The sequence below is a fragment of the Penicillium rubens genome (genome assembly GCF_028828025.1).
Source record: "Penicillium rubens strain IBT 27055 chromosome Unknown utg000001l_segment0_segment0, whole genome shotgun sequence".
Taxonomy (NCBI): Eukaryota; Fungi; Ascomycota; class Eurotiomycetes; order Eurotiales; family Aspergillaceae; genus Penicillium; species Penicillium rubens.
In genome coordinates, this window is record NW_026890599.1 from 539,914 (window position 1) to 557,653 (window position 17,740).

The following is a 17,740-nucleotide window of genomic DNA, read 5'->3' on the forward strand; positions in this document are numbered from 1 at the left end:
TGTGTTGATATGCCTTGATGACCTTGCTTCTGTTTTTACTTTGAACGCATTCTACACATCCCCTACATACATTCCATCCATATTGTCAATACCTTTCTGAAACATCTCGACAATCCCTTCGACATCATGCCGTCCCCAGAAAAGGACGCCTCCCGTGACCGGGAATTGGTCCGGCATTCAATGACATACTCGGAGCCCAAAGTTCCAATGTAGGTTTCGCAGCTAATGCCTCCTAATTTTTGTCTTGACGGATCCCATGGGTGATTTCAAACAAATGCTAAAACGCGGTCTACGCAGGTGGGACAGTTCGGATCCCGAGCGTGCGCCTCCGCCGCTACCAATGAATCCTCGTTCGATGAGCCCAATGAGCCCTGCTACGAGGTCCAATGTTTCTCCCAATATTCAAGCAGTGGCCGCAAAATTTACAGAGAAGCCCAGCGAACATGCACCCAGCTCTTACACAACAAATCCCATGCCACTCAAGTCTTCCCCAGAGAGGTCGTTGGTCAAAGGACAGCACCACAAGCGCATGCAGTCACTACAGCCTGAAGATACCCGACAAGATGCGCGAACCGACTTCATGAATTACCTTGAGAACAAATCCCCAGAGCGCCCTCTTCGTGCGACGATTATTGAGGCGGCCAAGCCGCGCGATCCTACCAAGTCTATCAGTTCGCCAGCCCTCCGTCAGGACGCGGACCGGGACATGAACTACTCCCTATCGAGTCGGTACTTATCGAAGCCGATATTGGGAGAGAGTACTCCACCGTCAGCTACAATGTTAGCCCTGCAAAACATGCAGCTACCTTTAGAACCCGACCCTCCCTCACCTTCCAAACCGCCAAAGTTGATCGCTGGGCCGTTGGAGCCGCAGCCACATCCAACGAAGAATACGAGCATGGATTCCCTGTCGAATCAGCTCCACAGCCTTACGGATATTGCAAGCAGCTTGCAGCGTGAGATGATGAACCTGAGCCGACGCAGCAAAGACAACGCCACCGACCTGGTTAGCCTCAAGGCGGCAACCAACGCACGCGATGAAGACATCCGCAAGAGTCTTAAGGACCTGTCTTCTCATCTTACGAACAAGTACCTGGACGCTGATGCTACAAGGTTTGATTTCAGCAATCTTTTCAAGGGTGGTGATGGGCCTAACCCCAAGGATCCCGATAGTCCCGTTTCGAAGAGGAGCTACTCCGTGCCTCGGATGCCCAGCCCGAATCCATTCGCGTTTGATCGGGACTCTTGCGTCTCACCTTCCCCGATTTCTGACGGCTCCGCAGCCCTGGCTTTGCTCGAAAAGGTATTGCGTGAGATGGCAACCAAGGAAGGTGAGGAAAGGCTCTTGGAGCTCGTTGAAGAAATCAAGTCTCGACCCGCCGGTACCGCTTCAGACAAAGATGCCGATAACAAGGTCACTACCATGCTCGAGGAGATTCTCAACCTCGTCAAAGAGGATCCTTCGAGCAAAGCCCTCGTCCGATCCTACGGCGTGGCCGCCAACCTCGATAATATTCAGTCCAAAAATGCCTCCCCCGAGCCGACACGATCTAGGTCAATGAGATCCGTGGATCCTGAAACTGAACGTGCACTAGACCTTTCCAACTCCGACAAGGGAGATGGTTCTTCGCCCAATTCTGATGAAGTTATGGCAATTCTCAGAAGTGTCAAGAATAGCGTTGTCGAGGGAGGTGGAATGACCAACGGTGTGAAGTCGCTGGTACGCGAACTACGAGGTGAGGTTCTGGGCATGGGTCGAGAACTCGGCCGGCGATTAGACGAGATCGAGACTTCCCGTGCCAATGACCAGCCTGAGGATCAGCCCAGAGCTGCCGGCCCAGAAGAAATTTCTGCCATCGTCAATCGCAGCCTGGACGACCTCAAAGAGCAGCTGGCTGCAACCATCAACGAGAGTCGGCAGCAATCGTCCGACTTGTCCGAGTTCCGATCAACTATGAACAGTGCCGCCATCTACTCTGTCGTGAAAAAGGCTCTCGATGAGTTTGAACTTCCTCAACCTCAAGCCATCTCGCGAGGTGCTGAAATGGACAGAGAAGATATTCTCGAAACTGTCCGTGAAGCCTGGGAAACCTACAAGCCCGAAATCGAGTTCAACAACTTTGGCTTGGAACGAGACGAAATCCTCACATGTCTTGAGGAAGGTCTCAAGTCTTACCAGCCTCAGCATGAACAGGCAGTCACCTATGACCAGGTTCTCGCAGCCGTCGAGGACGGCATGCAGAAGTTTATTCCTCCACAGATAGAGCATCCGCCAAGCATATCTCGAGATGAGATAATCTTGACTATCCGCGAATGCTTGGAGAAGCAGCCAGAGCCCGCCTCCAGATCCCTTGATGAGGAACACGTCGGCCATCTTCACTCAATGCGCGATGAGATTCTCGATGCAGTTTCGAAAGCCATGGCCAGTCATACCGAAGGCTCGAGGTCCCTGGACGAGGAACATGTCAACCACCTCTATTCGATCCGCGATGAAATTCTCGATGCAGTCACTGGGACGATGGCAGCCAACAATATGCAACCCAAGGCTTTGGACGAGGATCACGTCAATCGGCTCTACTCTATTCGCGATGAGATCATTGAAGCCGTCACCGGGGCAGTGGCAAGTCATGCAGCAGGCTCCAAATCTGTGGACGAAGACCATGCCAGTCATCTGACTTCCCTCCGCGACGAAATCCTCCAAGCTGCCGCTGGAGCAATGGCTACAAACAGTACAGGCTCAAAGGAGTTGGACGAAGATCATGTCCAACACATGTACTCCATTCGTGATGAGATCCTGGAAGCGATTACTGGAGCGATGGCAGTGAAGGATACGCAGCCCAAGTCTTTGGATGAGGACCACGTTAATCACCTCTACTCTATCCGCGATGAGATCATTGAAGCTGTCACTGGGACAATGGCAAACCACAGCACTTCCAGGTCTATGGATGAAGACAACGTCGGCCAACTTAATTCTATCCGGGACGAAATCCTCGGTGCATTGGCCGGATCTATGACACAAAGCACACTGAGCAAGGATTCATACGACTCTGGTCTTGGCCGTGATGAAATTGTCAGTGCTGTCTCCGATGGCCTTGAAGCCCATTTCACTGCAGCCAAAGAGATGGATGAACCGCGCATTTCTCGCCATGATGTTATGAACGCTGTCAATGAAGCCTTTGACGCTCAACAATCAGCTGTTGCTGTTGCCCACCCGAACATTTCTCGCGATGAGATTTTGAATGCCATTGCCGAGGGCATTGAAAACTCAATGAATGTCCAGCAATCCGCTCTCAGTACCAACGTCCAGCACACCGTCTCTCGCGATGAGATTTTCAGCGCTATTGTGGATGCCATAGAGCACTCGCGGTCCTCCCTCGCCAATAATGGGGAGCCTAGTATTTCTCGAGATGAGATCCTTGGTGCTATTTTGGAGGGCATGCAACACTCGTCAAACCACCAAGAACCTAATATCTCTAGAGACGAGATATTGAACGCTATTGCTGATGGCATTGAGAACTCGAATAACTCTTCTTCCCGTGCTCTCACGTCGCCTGACCGAGAGGCTGAGAATCAGCAGTCCACACTATCCCGGGAAGAAATCTTCAATGCAATTGTCGAGGGTATTGAGCACTCTCATGCTTCGCTTGGCATAAATGGCCAACATAGTGTTTCTAAGGAGGAGATCATGACTGCTATCGCCGATGGCATTGAAGCATCGACAAGCAGCCAACAGTCAGCCCTCAGTACCAACGTCCAAGAGCCGTCCATCTCACGGGAGGAGATTTTGTCTGCCATTGCAGAAGGCATTCAAAACGGCAACTCGATCACCCGGGAAATTGAGCTGAACCAGGACGACCTCATGGAGGCAATCACCTCTGGCCTCAACGTGGCCATCGGTACCGCGAATACCAATGTTGGTGGGGAGATGACCGACCGCCTCCAGACTCTATTCGAAGGTATGAAGGAGGAATTTAAGCAGTACTCGGCCGCCGGCGGAAGAGACACTGAGCAGGTCCTCGACGCAATCAAGGATGGCCTTGATGTAGTTCGCAAGGAGATCGAAACTTACGTGGTTACTGCTGCCGATCTTTCCGGCAAGGACGAAGTAATTGACACGGTCAAAGAAGGCTTCCGACTCCTTCAAGCTGATATGGAGAAGACCATTACGGATACATCTCTTCTGAATGCATCGCGAGGCATTCCTGATACACCTGAGCTACTGGATGCCATGGAAAAAGAGTTCGAGCACTTACGGGGGACAATCACCACCCTTCTTCTCCGCAATAATGCAACCGAAGACAAAGATGAGATCTTGGATGCCATTCGTGAGGTTGCTGATCGCCACAAAAATGACTCCGGCGACGGTGTTGTCGAGACCATTAAGCAGGAATTTGAGACTCTTCGTGAGCGCATGGACATGAGTATGGTTCGTGCTGAGCCTGGCGCTGAGAAAGACGAAATCATATCCGCACTCCGTGAGCATTTCGACAACCTACGTGAGCAGACCTCGCTCAAAGATGGCAAGGAAAATGATGTCGTCAATACCATCAAACAGGAATTCGAGAGCCTTCGAGAGCGCATGGAGATGAGTGTGGTTCGTGCCGAGCCTGGGGCTGAGAAAGACGAAATCATATCCGCACTCCGTGAGCATTTCGACATCCTGCGTGATGAGACCTCGCGTAGAGATGGCAACGAGAGCACGTTGTCCGCGACAAGTGAGCTTCTCGATGCATTCACGGACGGTGTCGGCTCGATCCGAGACGACCTGAAGAAACTACTGGAGAAGCCAACTGAGTTTGACAACTCAGAGATTGTCAATGCCATAAAAGATGGGCTTGCGGACCTGAAGCTTGAAATGGATTCTCTCCGTGGATCTAACAAGGAGCTGGATGACGCCAGCACCGTCCGCGGCGGTGAACTCATGCTGGCAAACGAGCCCAGCATCACGCCTGACATTGACGGTCTGAAAGCGCTCATTGCTCAGCTTCATGACAAGGTCGAGGCCATTGAAACTACCCCTCGTGCCGCTGAGCCTGCTGAGGATGCCCTCAAGCGCTCGCACCTTGATGAAGTCCTTCTTGCGCTTCACGAAGTTCAGCTCGCCATGGGTGAGATGAGTACTCAACAAAGTACCGAGAATGGCGACCCCGCTGGAAAGCAAGACATTGAGGTTCTCGAGCAGTTACTCTTGAGTACTAAGACGCAGCTCGATGAGCTAGTCTTCCCTTCACCCGACCAGGTCGCCACCCCCGAGCATATTGGAGCTCTCGAGACCATGATCCGAGACGCCAAGGACTCGATTGCCGAGTTTTCTAGTCGCGTGGAAGCCGAGGCTCCCACGAAGTCTGAGATCGGCACTTTGGAGGGTCTCATCAAAGATATTTGGGTTGTCCTAGATGAGATGAAGAGCAAAGCCAAGGACGGCGAGGAAGACGAATCGGAGAAATTGCTCAAATCTGATCTCCAAACAGTGGAAGCCATGATCTTCGAAGTCAAGACTCAAGTCGACGAGCTTAAGCTTCCTGATGTCGATACTCTCCCCACAAAGACAGATATTCAGGAGTTGTCAACACTTGTCTGCGATTTCCGAGAGAAGATGGAGGCTAGTAACGAATTGACCGCCCAAGGGTTTGATGCCCGCAAGGTTGAGCACGGTGGTCTTGCCGAGAAAATCGACGAAGCCAAGTTTGTCGTTGGCGAGCTCGGGGACGAACTCAAGAGCAAGCTTGACGGCAGCACCGAAGGTCTGACTGAGCTTAAACAGCTTCTCGAAGGACTAGCAATCACCGCGGAGAGCTTCACCACCGTCGAAAGTATAAAGGAGCTCACCGACCTTATCAACCGCGAGTTCGAACGTTCCCGGGGCGAGGAAGATGCGGTCAAGGCAGAAAAGGAGGAGCGGGATGCCGCTACAATAGTCAAGCACGATGAGACACGGGCCGCAATCATTGTGGAGCTTGGGACAAAGATCGACGAGAAGATTTCCGAAGTCCTGGCTAAGTATGAAGATGCGAACGCATCTCTCCACTCGAAGTTCTCAGAAACCGAGGAAAGAGATCTGGCACACACTGAATCTTTGACAAGTACAAGAAGTCTTGCTGAGGACATCAAGCTTGTCATTGGTGCTATGGGCGATAGTGTTAACGAGACCTGTGAGCGATTAAGCGTGGACACGAAAGCTCTCATCGAACAAGTCGATCAGTCCCGCCAGCAAATGGAGAACATGCACAACGATGTGAGATCGCGCCAAGAGCAATCTCAAGCCGAAAATGAAAGGGCCGCAGCTGCCACTGATCGAGTGGAGAGCAAGCTCCTTGAATTCCATCCTCGTATTCTGGAATCTGTGCAGGAGATATTGACCATTGTCAGCCAGCACTACGATCACTCCCAAAAGTCAGCAGAGGACTTCAAGTCGGAACTGTCAGCACTACCTTCAAATCTCCCAGCAATGCTACCTGCGCTGCCCCCACCAGAATCAGACCGTGCACTTGCCATAGAGGACACTCCGCTGCACAGCAAAATCGACGACCTTTTGGAGCATACCAAGAACAACAAGGTCCACGAGGTTTTGACCACTCTGCTTGATCACTCAAAGAATGATCAACTCCACGAGAAACTTGATCGTGCTTTGGATCAAGCGTCAGGCTCGAATGATCAAATATATGAGAAACTCAATGAGCTGCTAGATCACGCCACTAATGGGAATGGTCCCGTTCATGAGAAACTGGACGCATTGCTCAGCCGTCTCAATCCGCCCGAACCGGATCATTCTGTTACACAGATGACGAAGTTGGATGAGATGCACAGGGACATCATGGAAAACTCCCGCAGAATGAATGAAATGTTCGCTGCCCAGTCAGCTCTGATCGCCGAAGACACCGAGCGAAAGCGACGCGAAGCTGAGGAGGCTGCGGTAGCCCTTGAACGAAGAGTCTCGCAGCGTGAACAAGTCGAAGCGGAGCTTGTTGGTTTGCATGAAGAAAAGGATTCTATGCTGAACATGATCCATCGCCTAAAAGCAGAGAAGGAAGACATGATCAAACAAAACAACAAGCTCAGCAAGGATCTGTCCGGTCTTGAAACGGCTCTAGAGATACGCCATGAAGAGATGCGACAGATGGAGGACCGCGCGGATGGCCTTGAGAAACGTATTCTGGAGGGTGTGCTCGACCATGCTCGTACCGTGCTCCTAGGCCGATCCAACAGCGTGCAGGCCATGAACCTGAAGAGGAACCGCAGTACTCGGAGTACCCGTTCCTCACGCGCGGGCGCCCGCAGTCCCAGTGTGGCGAGCACTGCCAGCACCGCCAAAGAACCCAAGGATAGTCGCAGTCTGCTTGGGAATGGGGTTGGGATGGCTCTGAAAAGAATGCCGACCTCTCTTCATGCTGGCACAGGTGCTGTGCAGCCCAACATCGGAAAAGAACGCCGAATTCTTAGCTTAAGTCACGTCACAGGCAACCGCGGTGTGGACCGGCAGGCGAGTGTTAAATCCGGCATCACGAACTTGAAGCGCAGCCACTCTGTGAAATCAAACTCTCCTCGCAAGTCTTCTTGGGCTGGCCCAACTTCTGTTGCCGATAAAGAGAACGTGCCATTCCACGAAGAGGACGAGATTGCCAGCCAAGCGGAAGATGCTGTTCCACAGCGCAAGACCAGTTACGCGGAAAGCAACGCACCTACCGACCGTAAGACGAGCTACGCAGAATCTGACCTTGCCACTGAAACCGAACACAACTATGCCCCGAGCAACGCTGGCACTGACCGGAGGACAAGCTACGCTGCAAGCAACGCAGGCACAGAGCGCAAGACAAGTTACTCTGGCAGCATCGTCGACAGTGTGGTTGCAGATGCCGCAGGTCAACGCCGTGTCAGCGGAGTGAGCTCCACAAATTCATACAGTGTGGCGGAGAGCTCAGTCGCCGACCACGACCACGAGGACCGCCATGATGATATTTCTATCGACGGTTCCGATTCAGAAGACGATGCACAGACAACACGAGAGGATGCAGAGCATTCTGGACATGAAAACCAGAATGAGGATCACGAGATGTCCCGCCAGATTCGAGAGGCCAATGAGGCTGCGGAAGCTGAAGTTATGAAGCTTTTGGCTCCCCCTAGCGATAGCGGACTTGGCACTGATGTTGCAGTTTGATTGAAATGTTTTGTTTTGGATGGAGTTGCTTGCACCATTGATGTTTTTTTCCTTTCTTTGTCATATACCACTCTTGTTTTGCTTCTGTGTTTGGATGACTCGGACGACTTTCGTTTTGTGACTGTATTTTGTAAACAGCGGACCTATGAATTACTATGTGCAGTTAGTTTTGCCTCGATAGGTTTCCCTCCAATGCTCCCGACTTAAACAGGCCCGTCTTCGCTGCTCTTCCTCCCTTTCTCTCACTCTTCCATTATTCTGTAGTATATGTTGGCACACATAATGTTGATCATATTATTAAAGTTGTGATAAAAAGCAATAAAGATGGCCGGTAGGACAAGAGTACGGTGGTCAATTACTGCCATTGGCAGAATAAAACGTGATTACACCTCCCTTGACCCTCAGCCGTGATGAGCAAAGACTACCATGCTGTCTCAAAGTGAAGCAGGTAAAAGATGACCGGTCTGCGAATGCGCCTCACAACCTCATCGTTCCCGCTCTCTTTCATTGTCCGACCACGTTGTTTTCAACCACCTCCCCTCGTCCATCGACTGACTCACACAACGCCAGCACACAGTCAAGCAATCGAAGAGCAGACCCTCCCATTGTATCAAAGAAAGTATTATTACCCCGTCAAAATTGGCCAGGTTTTAATGACCGATATCGGGCAATTGCGAAGCTTGGCTATGGTGCCTACTCGACTGTTTGGCTTGCATGGGATGAAAGGTCTTATCCCACTAGAATTGTTTTGATAACAGCGCCTATTGCTGACTTGAAATATAGGGCGAATGAATATGCTTCGCTGAAGGTTTCTGTGCGGATTGACAACCATAATGCCGAGCTCTCTCCCGTTCTCAACGAAATCAACATGCTCCAGCGTATGAAACAGTTCGCTGATAAGGATCATCCTGGGCTTGACTTTACAAGGCTTGCGCGTGATATCTTTGAAACAGAAAGTCTCGCTGGTCGTCATCACTGCATTGCATATAAGCCTCAAGGCAACAGTGTCCGTACATTACAGGAGGCAATTCCGAATGCAATGATCCCTAAGACTTTAGTGAAATCCTTGATACACCGCCTATTCATCTCTGTGAACTGGCTACATGCAACATGCGGTGTTGCCCATACTGGCAAGTCCACTTATATATATATCTTATCTACCTACTTACGGAGAAATAGATATTTCACCCCAGAATGTCTTAATGGCAATTGATGACGACACTAGCCTGCAAGATATTGAGGACCAGGAATCCCAGGATCCAAGTTTGCCGATGACCTCCACTGTTAACGGGGCTATGCCAATAGTCGTCTACAAATCTAGACGTACCATGTTAGCACTCTCCGGCCACCCTATTCTTACGGACTATGGTCAAATGCGACTGGTCGAAGGATGCGTCAATCAAGACTGGTGGATGTCTGATCTCTACCGCGCTCCCGAAGTGCTCTTGCATCTACCATGGGGATTTCCAGTTGATATATGGTCAATCGGCGTTATGGTGAGTTGAGTTGAGCAGATAATCGTCGGCTATAAGTAAGCAAACCATTGACTAGATTTCATCGATACAGACCCTCGAACTTTTGGAGGGAAAAAACCTCTTCCATCCGATTGACCATGTTCATGGCCAGTATGTACTTCCATCGGCTTTAGCACAATATATCGGATATCTTGGCCCCCCTCCCCTGAATATTATCCAGAACAGCCCGCTTTTCTCAACCTACTTTGATGCACAGGGTAAGGCTCACCCCCCTCCCCCCGGGTCAACGCCTATGCTCACTTACAGCTATTACAGGGAATTGGGTCTCCGAAGTACCAGTACCAAAAACCTCACTCGAGGATTTTGTCACAACAATCCCACCGGGAGAGGAGAAAGACCAGTTTTTGCGTTTTATACGGAAAGTCTTGACCTGGGACCCGGAAGTGAGAGCCACGTCAAACGAAATTATACCAGACGAATGGCTTATGAGGCCATTTTGAGGAGATGCTATAGGCAGACCCTCGGGTGTATTCGGTGGGAATGATATCCCTAGAAGTTAGTTTCAGGCATTCTTTGTTAATGAATTCTATGATATCTCTAAGGCAGAGACCATCTCCAGCTACCTGTAAACCGAGAGCTTGTGATCGACTTACGATTAGTTTGCAGGGACTAGGGAGCGCCATTCCATCCTCTAGCAGAATTCCGTTGCGGCAAGAGCTCGTGAACGCCTTCTTCAGCCAGAAACATCACACATCACGTGTTACCTTTTGAAACTCCTTGGAGCTGAAAGACTTTTTACTCCCCAAGAACACTCCCATGTGATGTAGTTAGATTGTATGTGGTCAAGATCACCAGGTCGTTCACAGGTATGCATTTGCATCACAAGTCATATTTTTAACTGCTAACTTCCTTGTAATGAGTATTCCGTAGACCTCATGTTCATTTTTTCCACCTGTTAGTGACCTACAACATATCAAGTCAACAAGCCTGACCCGACGAACTAGGCAGGTGATCATGTGATCCCAACAAATCACTGCTGCCTGAGGCCATGCCGAGGCCAGCTTTCCCAAGGTTACCTGGTCATCTTCTCACTCGATCTCCGCATAGGGCTGCACTATTTCTCCCCTATTTCTAGTTCTCGGGCTTTCCTTTGTTTCCTCTTCCTTTTCCTTTTCCTTTTTTCCTTTCTTCATGGTAGACAGGATAGGGTGCCCTTTCAACTACATATAGATCTACATTCCGACTTCCGAACCTCAAACAGCTTTCCCCCACATCGGGTGATCGCAGCTGCTTGAGGGGAAATCCCACGATGTTGGACCCGTTCCCACCCCCTCCGGAATGGCTGCGGAGCCTCGCAGAGCCCTATGCCATCCGACTGAACAGTCCGACACTTGCCGACCATATCCACGAGGTTATCGCAGCGTTCGCCTTCTACCTGTTCATCCATGCAGTTCTGTCGCCTCGACTCTCGCCAATCCTCTTTGCTCGGTCTTACAACAAGCTCACTCCTCGGACGAAGCTGAACTGGGATATTCATGTTGTCTCTCTAGTTCAGAGCGTTGTCATCAATGCTGCTGCCCTCTGGGTGATGTACTACGACGAGGAGCGCAGCTCCATGACCTCCGGTGAGCGCGTCTTCGGATATACAGGTGCTTGTGGTCTCATTCAAGCTTTGGCCGTGGGATACTTTGTATATGACTTGATCGTCAGCATTGTGCATGTCCGCATGTTTGGCATTGGCATGCTTTTCCATGCTGTCAGCGCCTTGTGGGTGTTTAGTCTAGGCTTTGTAAGTTGCCTCTCCAATCTGCCTGATATAGATACACTCAGTATCAAAAAGATTATTGGCATCTATGCATTTTTCAAATTCGAGACGCATCTAACATAGTTTCGCAGAGACCGTTCCTTAACTACTTCGCCCCGACCTTCATCCTCTATGAGCTCTCCAGCCCATTCCTCAATATCCACTGGTTCCTCGATAAAGTCAACATGACTGGCAGCCGTGCCCAATGGTATAATGGCATGGCCTTGCTTTTCAGCTTCTTCTCCTGTCGCCTCGTCTGGGGCACTTGGCAAACCGTCGTGGTGTACGGGGACATGTGGAATGCACTTCAGCAAACCTGGTCCGCAGCCGCAGCCCCGCTCTCTGAACCCGCGAGCGTCAACGCGAATGTCTTCTACCCAGCCCGAGACGGTAGCTTGTGTGTCAACGAGGCCTGCGCGCGCGCCAACGCCGAGATCACCAAGTTCAAGGAGTACACCGCGGGAGGCGTACCGACATGGCTGGTCGTGACCTACGTCGGATCGAACTTGATCTTGAACTTCTTGAACTTTTTCTGGTTCTCCAAGATGGTTGAGACTGTTCTCAAGCGCTTCCGCGCTCCGGCTGCTGCTGCTGAGAAGAAGCCTGGTAGGGCAGAGAAGGCTGCGCAGCTTAAGGAGGATATTGTGCACGATGTTGTCCTTGAGGCGGCTTCCAAGCTGGAGCAGGAGGAGACCGCCATTTTGCAGGGTGATCTTTCCTCGTTGCAGGAACAGGTCTCTTCAGGCGTGGACTCGGGTCTCGGGGAGGAGTTGCGTAAACGGAAGGCAGAGCTTGTCGCAAAAATCTCTTTGCCTGGTGTTTGAGATTTGGACGGAGTTGAGATTCATTATAACCTACGTATCTTTGAGGGCTGTTAAGTTTTCTCTCTTTTGTCCATTCTGCTTTATAACTGATTGGGGGTTGTGAATCCTCTCGTTAGCTTCCATGCACATTATGTTTTTGGTTGTTCTCATCCAATCTTTTATACTGGTGGAGAGATACAATGACTGGCGTTATGACTCTGTTCACACAACTATTAAAACGAATCCGGAATCATATTGTATCATATCAGATTCTTAAAATACGGATTTCAAACAATTCAATCCTGCCTGTCATGCCCCCACACCAGTCCGAACACCACAAAAGCGCCCTATATCAGATAGATCAAAGAGAAAAGAATACATCAACCGATCTCCATTGCATAACTGTTGGCAGCGTAGAGATGCGAGTCAAAAGGAAAAGACAAGCTAGAATACCTACCGGGCAGCCGCAGCTTCGGGTTTAGCCAGCATGTATCGCACAGCTTCCTTGGCCACCTCAGAGTCCCACGGGCCATCCACGCTGCCATAGCGGAATTCAGGTCCGCTACCATCCTCGCCGCCTCCACGGGTAGCTTCGCCCATTATAGTCTCCAGGTCGCGGCGCTGAGAGCTGATCCAGCGACGAACGAAATTGGCCGGGTCCTTGCTCAGAGCAGTGTAGAAGGAGTGACGAGCGCGGGAGTGCGTAAGAGCCTGGACAATTAAAGCTACTTGGTCATCCAGGGAGGAGATCTGGCGCAGGCCGCTTGTGTATGCCGGGTTCTGAGTGAGAGCCATCATTTTGGTGCGCAGCGGGTCTTCAACGGCGACCTGGATATCGTAGATGGTCGGGGTTGGGTTGGCATGGAAGTCTTCGTCGACACGAATGGTGTAGGGAAGTTTGATTGGCTCCATTGGGCTGGTGTGAGGACCGACGCTTTCAGGGATCTGGGGAAAGAACATTTGCTCCCGGCCAAAGATCTACAGAACTTGTTAGCGGAGTCTAGAAAGACCAAATATTCGAAGTACATACCGAGCGTAGACGATGATCACAGCGCACTTGTCGCTTCTCCTCATCTTCCTGCAATTCCATGGCTCGGATGTAATCCCAGATTCCGAGCACAATTCCACTTCGGGTCTCCTCTTCGACATCCAGAACCTCGGCCAGCTCCTTGCTCAACTTGTATCGCTCTGGGACTTCGTCCCGGACAAGGCTGATGGTGACATTCAGATTGTCTTGCGAGGCCCGGGAGAATTGTAGACTATCAAATTCGGCATTCGGGGGCGCTGGTGTGTTGGGGTGTGCGTTTGGTTTGGACCAGTTAACTGGCTTGACCTCGTCGGGGATAGCAGAGACGGGCTTGTCAAAATCGATGTTGATAGCCTTGAAGAAATGCGAGAATCGCTGGGATTGGCTCTTAGACTCGGATTTCTTTGCCTTATCGTCTTGAGCTCCATCGTGGTCCATCGCATCTTCATCTTTCTCGTCTTTATCGGGAACCGTAGGGTCGGTTTCATCATCTAGCAGACGTCCTTCGATGCGCACTTTGTAGCGACCGGAGCCTGGGTTGTTGCCCGGGCCTTGCCATGGCTGGTTTTCGACGGTATTAGAGATCCAGATGCGCATAGTCCGATACTTCTTGACGGTCTTGTTGATGGAGTCTTGAATATCCAGTCTCTTTCGCACAACAGCAGCATCCAATCGTTTTTCTAAGTCGCGAAGGTTCTTATATTGCTGAACACCCTCGCCGATGATCACTTCTTCAATGCCGTCGGGGAGGTTCTTGTCGGTCGGCTTGCGGCTGCGCCGAAGGGCAGCATCATTCGGGTGGGGCATGGGTCGTGAGGCCATGTACTGTTGGGCAACAGCGTGCTGTGGCATCGGAACAGGCATCGCGCCACCTATAGAGATGTAAGATTAAAGCCGAGACGAATGGGTGGAGACCGATGAAAGGAGACATACCTGGCCCTGGGGGGCGACGGGGCGCGGCTGGAGATCGCTGCGCATTTGGGGGCATAGCCCGAGCATAATGTTGCTGCATTGGAGCTTGCATTGTGGAGAAATTAGACACCAGAATGTTGGTGGGAGGATGACGGATGGGGGTAAGATGCGAGATGTTGGAGATGCGAGGTCGCGATTCTTTTGCCGTCGCGCTTTACCCTTTTCGGACGATCGCGATCAACACCGTTGAGAGGACAAACCTTTTCTGTTTCCACTTGGATTTTGCAGTTGAAATTCCATAAACAGCTACAAGTTAAACATTGAGAGGTACTTTACATGGCTAATACTAATTCCGTACAGAACTAATGGGTATTGAGTGTGATCGTGCATTGTCTCGATTATTTCCTATCAAGTCATCGTCTCAATTGCATTGGACATATCCCATCTTTTCTATTCGAGAAGAGACGCCTGGTTAGTATACAGACCTTCCACCACATTGCCGAGCTTTTCAATTGTCTCCAGTGCGGCATCGTAAGCCTGGTCCCGTTCCGTCTCATCGTACACAATCAGACATCCTGAGCCCTGGTCCAATACACCAATGATCACCTTGTCCAAGATCATTTGAGACAACTTCCTTTCCACCTGCTGTGTATCCAAACCCACCATCTTCGCAATGTGGTCCAGCTCGACCCGGCTGAAGGGCTCAATGACCTTGATCAAGTTCTGTTCCAGCATGGCATCATAAAGACGACGGAGGTGGTTTCGGATGAAGACATCGCTGCCCAATTCATATCTGTAGGTCGAAAGGGCCTTCTCATACTCCTCTAGAGACCGGTTGGCGTGGGCCCGTGCCACGGCCTTCATTGCCTCCAGGCGTGGACTGGCATACTTTTGCGCTTGTTTCGAGCCTTGCAGCTGTGTGACATCATCCACTAGGTTCAGCATGATCTTGCACAGAAGCATGTACTGCAGTGTCGCCGTGGCCAGATCGCTCTCATCGAGCGAGCTGTACCCCTCAAGCGCCTCAATGAAATAGGAGTATGAAGTGGTGAAGTCCTTGTCTTCGGCGTGTAGCATGCCACTCTGCATGTCCAGACCGGCCTGCAGGTTCGGCGGCGTGTAGACGGAGGCGGCCGACGTCCGTGCTGCCGTCAGAGCAGCACGTGCCTTGGCCTGGTTGCCCAGAGCGTGGTACACACGCGACTCAAGCAGTTGTACTTCCACCAGCATAAGCTTATCATCCAGGCGCTTCAGCTCACTAAGAAGCGAGTTGATAAGAGTGAGCGCATCGTAGTAGGATTGCTTCTGCATATAGATGGCAACTAGTCGAGCTTGAAGGGCCTGGCGAAGGAACGATCGCCGCTCGGCAATAGCCCATTCTATGCATGATTGGATGACGTTGCCTTGGAGTTCGAGTGTGTTGGGGATTTCGCTAATCAGGTCCAGAAGTTGACGGACTAAACAATCATAGTTAGCCGGTTTCTATAGACTTGATTTAGCGCACAACTTACCTAGCTTGGCCGTCTTGGCTTTGGCAAATGACGAGAAGGTGTCACGGCTGGTCTTGATGAGGTCCGCAATCTCCTGTGGCTTCTTCGCATCCCGATACACCTCACCCAACCCAATCAAGGCATGTTCGTAGTCTCGTGAAGAGGCCTCTGTAGATCCGGGGCCCTCTGAGAGGATCTTCTGGTAACTGGTCGCTGCTTTGGAGGGATCCTCCTTCGCCAGACCTCGGACTTCTTGAATCCGTGGTGAGACCTTGAATGACATGATAAAAGAGGGTAAATGGCGAGCAAGCGAGATGAGGAATTAAAGAGTAGGAGAACAATAGAAGACGGTAGTTTGAAGAGAGGTTGATGACCAGGTCGAATGGGGAGCTCGAAGCTGGCAGCAGCTCACTGTCCTCTCACCGCCCGCTTGGCAAATCGAACAGAAAAAAAGTTCCATCTTGGCATTTTTCTTTTCTTCTCTACATCGTTTTCAAAACAGCACCATGGTGAGTTTTTTTTCCTTAGAATTTTGTTTATTGAATAGCCATGCTAATGAAATATAGAAAATCAAAGCACTAACCCGCTCCACAGCGTCACAGCAGGCCCCCGGGTCCGCTGTCGTTCGCCAGTCGCGGAATCTGGATCCGACACAGCATCCTTTTGAGCGAGCTCGTGAATACACTCGAGCTCTGAATGCAATCAAGATGGAGCGCATGTTTGCTGCTCCATTCCTGGCCCAGATGGGTAACGGACACGTTGACGGTGTTTACTCTATGGCAAAGGATCCCGGCTCGCTCGAACGCTTCGCGAGTGGCAGTGGCGACGGTGTGGTGAAGGTGTGGGATCTGACAACGCAGGGCGAGGTTTGGAACACCCAAGGCCATGAAAACATGGTGAAGGGTCTTTGCTGGACACCGGAGCGGAAGCTGCTGTCATGCGCAAGTGACAGGACGATTAAATTGTGGGATCCTTACAATTCATCATCCGAGGCTCCACCAATGGCAACCTATCTCGGAAATAGTGCCTTCACCAGTGTCACGCATCACCGAACCCTCCCTTCTTTTGCTGCCGCTTCTGGTGTCATTTCTGTCTACGACATTTCCCGGCCTTCCTCCACACCGTCGCAGACTCTGCATTGGCCGACTAGCGTTGACACCATCACATCTGTTGCGTTCAATCAGACTGAGACTTCTATCCTGGCTTCGACCGCCATGGACCGCTCAGTCATCATGTACGACCTGCGTACTTCCCAGCCGGTACACAAGACGACATTGAGACTGGCATCTAACGCCATTTCTTGGAACCCAATGGAAGCGTTCAACTTTGCCGTGGCAAACGAGGATCACAACGCCTACCTATTTGATATGAGAAAGATGGATCGTGCTCTCAATGTGTTGAAGGACCATGTGGCCGCTGTTATGGATGTTGATTTCAGCCCTACAGGTGAAGAGCTGGTCACTGCCTCATACGATCGGACAATCCGTCTGTGGAACAGATCAACTGGTCACTCGCGTGACATCTACCACACAAAGCGGATGCAACGTGTCTTCTCGGCAACGTTCACGCCTGACAACAAGTATGTCTTGTCAGGATCGGACGATGGCAATATTCGTCTCTGGCGTGCCAATGCATCGGATCGCAGTGGAGTCAAGACTGCCCGTCAACGTTCCAAGCTGGAGTACGACCAGGCTCTGATCAAGCGGTACTCACACATGCCCGAAATTCGCCGCATCAAGCGTCAGCGTCATGTGCCCAAGCCTATCAAGAAGGCTGGTGAAATCAAGCGCGAGGAGCTCAATGCTATTAAGAGGCGTGAGGAGAATGTGCGCAAGCATACTAAGAAGAGTAACCTGGCGCCCAGAACCCATGAGCGTGAGAAGATGATTCTGGCCAGCGAGCAATAAATCGATCCATTTGATTTATCACTTTCTATCGACCAGGCTCGGCTGCAAGACTTGCTGCAATCGAAACTATGGTTGAATGGGTGAAATGTTCGATGAAGCAGGCCGCTCTGCTTTATAATACATCTTAGTTGGACTCATACAAGAGTCCTTCTTCATGATTCATGCCA

At 51.0% G+C, this 17,740-nt stretch overlaps 6 protein-coding genes across 6 annotated transcripts; 4 read left to right on the plus strand and 2 right to left on the minus strand.

Annotated features, from left to right (window-relative positions):
• Positions 1–126: 126 nt before the first annotated feature.
• On the plus strand, positions 127–8,155 carry N7525_000230 (uncharacterized protein; the record flags this gene model as incomplete). The annotated part of the gene is made up of 2 exons (XM_061211505.1): positions 127–209; positions 298–8,155. The coding sequence occupies 2 exons, from the start codon at positions 127–129 to the stop codon at positions 8,153–8,155; spliced, it is 7,941 nt and encodes a 2,646-aa protein (XP_061070731.1).
• Positions 8,156–8,610: 455 nt separating this feature from the next.
• Positions 8,611–10,130, plus strand: N7525_000231 (protein kinase; the record flags this gene model as incomplete). Its single annotated transcript, XM_061211506.1, has 5 exons — positions 8,611–8,858; positions 8,939–9,285; positions 9,335–9,651; positions 9,722–9,887; positions 9,946–10,130. The coding sequence occupies 5 exons, from the start codon at positions 8,611–8,613 to the stop codon at positions 10,128–10,130; spliced, it is 1,263 nt and encodes a 420-aa protein (XP_061070732.1).
• An 809-nt stretch (positions 10,131–10,939) lies between these two features.
• On the plus strand, positions 10,940–12,258 carry N7525_000232 (TLC domain-containing protein; the record flags this gene model as incomplete). The annotated part of the gene is made up of 2 exons (XM_061211507.1): positions 10,940–11,419; positions 11,527–12,258. The coding sequence occupies 2 exons, from the start codon at positions 10,940–10,942 to the stop codon at positions 12,256–12,258; spliced, it is 1,212 nt and encodes a 403-aa protein (XP_061070733.1).
• Positions 12,259–12,690: 432 nt separating this feature from the next.
• N7525_000233 (SWIB/MDM2 domain-containing protein) lies at positions 12,691–14,288 on the minus strand (the record flags this gene model as incomplete). The annotated part of the gene is made up of 3 exons (XM_002558678.1): positions 12,691–13,215; positions 13,268–14,136; positions 14,198–14,288. 3 exons carry the CDS (start codon positions 14,286–14,288, stop codon positions 12,691–12,693), a joined length of 1,485 nt encoding a protein of 494 aa, XP_002558724.1.
• A 338-nt stretch (positions 14,289–14,626) lies between these two features.
• N7525_000234 (proteasome regulatory particle lid subunit RPN6) lies at positions 14,627–15,949 on the minus strand (the record flags this gene model as incomplete). Its single annotated transcript, XM_002558677.1, has 2 exons — positions 14,627–15,633; positions 15,688–15,949. The coding sequence occupies 2 exons, from the start codon at positions 15,947–15,949 to the stop codon at positions 14,627–14,629; spliced, it is 1,269 nt and encodes a 422-aa protein (XP_002558723.1).
• A 223-nt stretch (positions 15,950–16,172) lies between these two features.
• Positions 16,173–17,573, plus strand: N7525_000235 (rRNA-processing protein SOF1; the record flags this gene model as incomplete). Its single annotated transcript, XM_002558676.1, has 2 exons — positions 16,173–16,175; positions 16,233–17,573. 2 exons carry the CDS (start codon positions 16,173–16,175, stop codon positions 17,571–17,573), a joined length of 1,344 nt encoding a protein of 447 aa, XP_002558722.1.
• Between the last annotated feature and the right edge of the window lie 167 nt (positions 17,574–17,740).